The 7,318-nt window shown below is 39.8% G+C and overlaps 1 protein-coding gene across 1 annotated transcript in view; it reads right to left on the reverse strand.

Annotated features, from left to right (window-relative positions):
- Positions 1–1,572: 1,572 nt before the first annotated feature.
- Positions 1,573–7,318, reverse strand: part of LOC119577858 (adipolin-like) — a 25,276-nt gene continuing 19,530 nt past the window's right edge. Inside the window, exons 3-7 of the mRNA XM_037925460.1 lie at positions 4,609–4,843; positions 4,223–4,383; positions 3,744–3,931; positions 3,432–3,548; positions 1,573–2,304 (exon numbers count right to left, since the gene is read on the reverse strand). Of these exons, the coding sequence (XP_037781388.1) occupies positions 2,247–2,304; positions 3,432–3,548; positions 3,744–3,931; positions 4,223–4,383; positions 4,609–4,843 (759 nt within the window). The 3' untranslated portion in view covers positions 1,573–2,246. The remainder of the gene's footprint in view (positions 2,305–3,431; positions 3,549–3,743; positions 3,932–4,222; positions 4,384–4,608; positions 4,844–7,318) is intronic.

Consider the following 7,318-nt stretch of genomic DNA (forward strand, 5'->3'; position numbering starts at 1 on the left):
ATAACATACAGTGATAATAGAAATTACATATATATGAATATGTATGTATACATACATACATACATACATACATACATACATATATATATATATATATATATATATATATATATATATATATGGTGTGTGTGTGTGTGTGTGTGTGTGTGTGTGTGTGTGTGTGTGTGTGTGTGTGTGTGTGTGTGTGTGCATACATACATATATATATATATATATATATATATATATATATATATATATATATATATATATATATATATATATATACACACACACACACACATTTATGTATATTAACGGTTCTTTCACATGCACCAATAAGTTATCCACATATGTCTACATATTCGCATGAATCCAAACATAAGTGAGAGAGAGGGAGAGACAAACAGACAGGCATACAGAGAGAGAGAAAGAGGGAGAGAGAGAGAAATATATATATATATATATATATATATATATATATATATATATATATATATATATCCATGGTTAATGCTTTAAACAAAGAGGAGAAAGAGAGAGGGAGAGAGATTAATGGTTGTTGCTTTAAACAAAGAAGGGATAGATAGATAAGTAGATAGATTGACAGATAGAGATTAACATTTAATGCTTTAAACAAAAATGCTAGACATCAAAGGTCATATAACACTAAGGTAAAGCCTTGTGATAAGAGGGGGTTATAGGCAACTCTTAACGTTAACGAAAAGGCTTAACAGTTCGGCAAGCTGTTAAGATTTTGCTGCCAGTTTTGTCCAAGCGTGGCGTCATTGTTATGGCTCCACCCATTGCCTGTGCAGAGCGATCACACTGCCCTTTTATAATTAAATTATATGTTACGCTTATGCATTATCGCCGTGTCACCTTGTAGGACCGGTATTACTGTGTTTTATTTTGATGTAGATTTTTTTTTCTGCTCTATGTTTATATATGATATAATCTTATCTAAGACCAACAGTAAAATGGTTGCATGTCCTTTTGATAAATGTTACCCTCTTATTCACCGAAAAAAACGGGAAAAGGAAGTTATTATCAATCATTTTTTAATGTATTTACAGTTAAGATAGTCGGCAAAACTAAAACATGAGGGGACGGGGGGGATGTGTGGGTAGGCGAGCATGAATATGACCATGATGATAATGTTAACGATAATAACACATTGGCAATAGTCTCACGCACCCACTCACTATATCCATCTCTGTCGTTCTATCTCTTTGACTCTGTCTCTGAAGAACAGAGGGAGGGAGAAGGGGGAGGAGGGAAAGCATACATAGAAGGGTGTAAATGAAGTGGACAAACAGCGAAGGTAACTGAATTGGAGCACAAGGGAGAGGGAGAAAAAGTAAAATTAAATAAATAAATAAAAATAGAATGCTTAGTCCAACACTTGCTTTTACATTTTCTTTCCTAATTAATTGTTTTTCTTTATCTTTTTCTAAAATATGGTACATATGTATTGTTCCCTGCATCTTTTCAAATGTCTTTTGTAGCGAAAATAATACTTTCTTAAACAACATAACTTTTTGGCCTACCACTGGAATGTGAAGCCAGAGCGAGGATTTCCTAAGGAGTTTGTTTGAATATACATTTTATTTTAAATTCTGTACATATTTCAGATAACTAGATAGACATCGGCTAATACTAATGATTTGTACAGATACATACAATGCCTTATATTCTATATGGAATGAAATGAGAAGAATGAGAGTAATAAAATGCTGACTTTTCACCCAGCAATTACAATACCGTGACTGGTAGAGGAAGGTCAGTAATGCTGTCTCCTAACAGCGTTAGGAAACGCTTCGAATACTGAATGTACATAAAGAGTTTATTTTTTCCAGTTTCACCCTTGTTTACAAAAAAGAAATAAATATTCCACATTTCAGTCTCATTCGCACAGTGTCCCTTTCATAAGAACTTAAAACTAAACACCAGGCAAAGAAAACACTAAAACACGATTCGCAAGTTAGTATGGCCTGAAGTCCCACCGTAGTTGCTGAGCCATGATCAAAACACTTAAAATGTGTCCACTGATAGTTTTTTTTTACGGACCTTATACTCTTGCTCACATGTTCACTAAGGAAGACTGAATACACTCGAATACTGCTTTGAAATGCCTTAAGAGTTCGAAAGACTACCTCTCCTTTTTCTCTGGGCTTCCTGGTCTCTTCGCTAAATGGTTCAGCGCGAAAGGTTTTTTTTTTCTTTCTTTCTTTCTTTCTTTCTTTTTCGAGTTGTGGAGACGGAGTCTACGTACCAATGAGAGCCGCTGAGAAACTGGATCCCGTGCCTACTTGCAGTGGCCTCCTGGGGGGATGAGATCATGAGCAATATGTATCTAAAGTTATTTGGTAGCTATATATACACATCACAGGTTAGAACTAAGTGATGATATATCGTTTGTGGCTACTGACTTCTCCATGGGAGAGTAGAAAAAATGTGTTCTGTTTTCAGTTTCAATTTTAACAATAGTCTTTTGATTATCACTGAAATTATGACTGTATTTACTGACACGGAAAATATGTCCAAAGAATAGGAGTAAGGTGGTCAGATGAGCGAAAGCAATGCGTCAGAAAAGTGCGGAAGAAAATGAGTGTAGGGCTAGCTATGAGATTTGCGGGCCGCGCCTTTCACTTATGGCCCGGCCTGTGTCAGCTTTTTATGGCTGTCTCATTTGGTTCTCTGACACTCGGTGCTTACCGTGGCGGTGGGATTGCCAGCAGGCGCTCCTGTAGCCGTGGTTTAAGCATCTCGCATAATCTCTTTACCAGCACGACGGCTGTGTTCTGCGGGTTTTGTCTCAGGAATTGCGTGTGCACACAATTCTCTAAGTAATGTACAAGTGTGGCGTTCGGCTCGCCGCAATGCATGCAACACCTCTCTTCACGTTCTATTGTTTGTATGATCTGCCATGAACAGTGGTAACCTAGGCGCATTCTGTGCAGAATGACTTCGGTACCTCTGTTGTTTATTTCAGAGAGTGCCAGTGGTTCATAGCCGGTGGCGTCTGAGTACCAGCTGGCCGAGGGGGAGGATCTCGTTTCCTCTCTGTGAAGCTGCAGGAGGAAGGAGGTTGCCATCACCGTACACTTCCTCCTAAGTAATTTTCGGCTCTGATGTATTATCATGGGATTAGGGGGCATACCCCTGCCAACTTCGGCTAGTCTGTCAGCAAGCTCATTCCCTCTGATCCCTATGTGGCTGGGAACCCAGTTTATGATAATTCTTCTACCCTGTGCAAGAATCCTCTGTGCCAGTGTGAGGATGGTAGTCAGAAGGTAGATATTGTCAGTGGGTGAGCGCTGCTGAAGACAGTCGATGGCTCCTTTGGTGTCTGTGTGTATGACCACTGAGCCTCACGGACGTGTGGCTCAGTGCTCCCATGAGAGTGTAGGGAAGGTCTGGGATTTGAAAGGGAGAGCAAGATACTTTACCTAGAAAGGTTGTCGACGGCCACCAGGAGAGTGTTTCCCCTTCGCAGCATGATGTGGCCCGATAGTACCGCCGTGACAGAGCCCTCGCCGACGTTTCCCACCCACTCCAAACGTCGACTGAGGAAAACGAAGGAAATATTAATTATTCAGACGTTATCACTTGTGTAATTCTTGCCTAGGACATGCTATTAGGGAAAGAGAAAGTCAATTTTATGTGTAAATACCAAGGCAATTTGTTGGAAAGGCATTGTGAACATACGGAAGCAGATACGTAAACAGAAAGACAGGGGTTAAGCAAATATGACTAAATACCTGTCTCTGTCGCAAACAGTGACGCAGACGTAGACACGGATGTCTTTGAGAGGCTTGAGAGTGGAGTGCGGGGGGCCTCGAGGGTGGAGGACAAGGGACGCCGCCACCTGGTAAATCCCAGATTTAGTGACGGTAAATCCCCCGTGCTCCACCACCACTCGCCGCTCGAAGGCTCCGGGGGCGAAAGTCTGTGGATTGGAGAACGGGAGAGATGTAGTGAATCTTCTCTAAGGCTGGAGTTCATTTCTCGCCAGGCAGTAAAAGAGTAAGAGACATCATGATAGCAATGTTGAATAAAGTCATCAAATTTAACGCCAAACCTTTATTGCGCCAATAAGCATGACAAATAGTGATATCACATGATTCTAAGGAATAATCATCTCGACGAGAGATAGTCACCGGCGTTTATAATTACCATTCAAACAAACAATTAAAGAAGAGGAAAAGAAGAAATACAATACAAATACATAAGTACTCACGACGGTAAAAGTATCGACGACTGAGAGCACTGAAGGGCGCAGAGTGGCTGGGTGAGGCAAGTGAGCTGTGAAGGCGACGTTAACACGGCTCCGTCTAGATTTCTCCACCCTCTCCAACGATTCCGGAATATGCACGGTGTCGTTGTGTTGCTGGAAGAACTCTGAAATGAAATAAAGAAAAGTTACAGAGAGTGAAAATATACTGATACTTCCCGACGAAATGATGGTGAGGGAGAGGTAAAAAGGTTTTGCCATTTCTTATGTTTTCTTCTTATGCCGAAAGGTATTCGACAAAAATAATACGGAATCCAAAGATAAAAGATCTTACGGAAGCATTCCAGCAAACAAAGGAGAAAGCCAACACGGCACAGAACCTCCAACCTTACCCCTCAGGAAATCCGTGATATAGGCCTCCATCTCGCCCGTGGTAAGGACACCTCCAGCTTCTCCTGCAGGACCTGGGGGACCACGCGGACCTGGAGGACCCGGAGGACCTACCCTGGGCATGGGAATCTGGTTTTTGCGTTTGTTCTTCTTCATCTGCCGCCGACGTGCTTTCTGGCGCTCGGAATGGTCGAGGAACTGCAGGAACGTCTCCTTCGGGTCGTGGACGTGTGGGGGCTGTGGCAAAAATAAAGGTTCAGTTTGAGAAGATAATTTACGGAAGAAAAAAATTACATGATTTCATTTTACGCCTGAATACTGCCCTTGTTTGTATTACCTTCAAAAAGTCAGGGAAAGCTGTTGCTGCAAGTATCCAGACTGACTGAATTGTTAAACATCAGTCAGCTGTCAAACTAAACGGGGAACGAAGGAAAGAGGGCCGGTGAAAATAATGAAACAAATCGGAGAAGATAAAAGAAATACGGACTTGTGTTTCTTCTATGGTTATGGTCGTTTTCATTTCGTCTTTGAGCATTATCATTTTATGTTGGTTTGTGGTTGTGAAAAAAAACGTTTCCAACATTAGAAGGAGACGGAATATAGACGGATATGAAAAGAACACGAATTATGATTTATGCATTTAAACAATGACACATACACACTTTGTGTGTTTTCGATTTAAATTTGTTTTAGGGTTAAACACTATTCATAAATGTATATTTATGCACACACACACACACACACACACACACACACACACACACACACACACACACACACACACACACACACCACACGGACACGCACACGCATACACACACGCACGCACGCACACATATATATGTGTGTGTGTGTGTGTGTATATATATTTATATATATATATATATATATATATATATATATATATATATATATATTTATCTATTTATCTATATATAAATCTATTTGTCTATATATCTATTTATATAGCTGTGTGTGATGTACATATATATGTATATATGTATATATATATATATATATATATATATATATATATATATATATATATATATATATCATCATCATCAATAACGGTATGCTCATGTTTGAGCAGCCGTGGACCTCCCCACCATCCTTCGCCACTCAACTCGATCTTGCGCTTTTCTTTCCACATGTACCATCGACAACCCGCAAATATCTTTGATGTTGTCACTCAGTCTTGTCTTCGGTTTGCCTCTTCCTCTATTTCCTATCACCGTCCCTGTCAGCAAGTTTTTCTCAATACTTTTACTTCTCATCACATGACCAATAAACTTTAGTTTCCTTTTGTTCAAGTTGTCCAACAGCCGGTCTTTACAATTTATTTTTCTCAGCACTTCATCTTTTCTGTCCAGTTAATGCGTAGTACTCGTCTGTAGCACCACATTTCAAAACTTTTGACCTTTTTCTTGTCTATCTTCTTCAGCACCCAACACTCAGAAACGTATGACGCAATTGGGAAAATTAATGAGTTCAATATCCTCAGCTTTGTCCGTAAGGTAATGCTTCAGTCTTTCCAGATGTTATTGAGAGCAACTGTGGCGTTTTTGGCAATGGTAATTTTTCATCTCCAAATCATATTATTATTAACATCATATATATATATATATATATATATATATATATATATATATATATATATATATTTGTGTGTGTGTGTGTGTGTGTGTGTGTGTGTGTGTGTGTGTGTGTGTGTGTGTGTGTGTGTGTGTGTGTGTGTGTGTGTGTGTGTGTGTGTGTGTGCGTGAGTGTGTGTGCGTGTGTGTGTGTGTGTGTGTGTGTGTGTGTGTGTGTGTGTGTGTGTGTGTGTGTGTGTGTGTGTGTGTGTGTGTGTGTGTGTGTGTGTGTTTATTTGTGTTTGTGTGTATGCATGTGTGTATGAATATGTACGCACAATGCAAAACACGCTGCCCCCCCCCCAGCCAGGCTCCCCGGTCCTCTCTCTATCTCTCCATCCCATTCGTCCGAATTGGACCCCCTTCGACCCCCCCCCCCATCCCCTCCCCCGGGTCCAGCCCGACCGGATCTGTAGCCCTCGTCACGAAGGGTCAGTTTACGTTATGTGATCCTGGTGTGCAACACGTTCAGGACTATTGATGTATTATGCAACAGCAGACAGGATTTAGTCATTATTTCTTTGGGGCAAAGTGGGGAGGGGGAGGGGGATTCTCAAACTAGGTTACATTGCGACGATTTGCACTCTTCAGTATGGAATGCAACTGGCAAAATGTAGGCTCGTCTTATTCATAAGAAAGCAAAGGACTATGTAATACAGAAAGAAATGTCGAAAAATATACGAGAATCGAAAAAATTACCAATACAAGGATTTTTATCACTTATCACGAATAACCCAGAAAATTGGTGACACAGAAGAAGCTAGATATCAAATTTCCCTGAAAAGATATTGTTAATACTTTAGCTAATGTTCTAATCTTAGAAATAAAAGCTAAACAACGTCTATAGCAATACAGTAAAATATTATATCGCAACAAATTTGCATTAGTAGGAGGAGGCATGACGAATTAATAAATTCAGTTAATTTTGATTAGATAATATTCATATTTCTTCGTGGCTCTAATAACATAAACTAAGAGTACCATAAGAAAGCATGCCGATAAACCCTGGTGTGAAATTCATATATTCGAAAATATTAAAGCTATATAAACCAAGTAATAAACAATAAACCAATGAACG

The sequence above is a fragment of the Penaeus monodon genome, chromosome 10, assembly GCF_015228065.2.
Source record: "Penaeus monodon isolate SGIC_2016 chromosome 10, NSTDA_Pmon_1, whole genome shotgun sequence".
NCBI classification, from domain to species: domain Eukaryota; kingdom Metazoa; phylum Arthropoda; class Malacostraca; order Decapoda; family Penaeidae; genus Penaeus; species Penaeus monodon.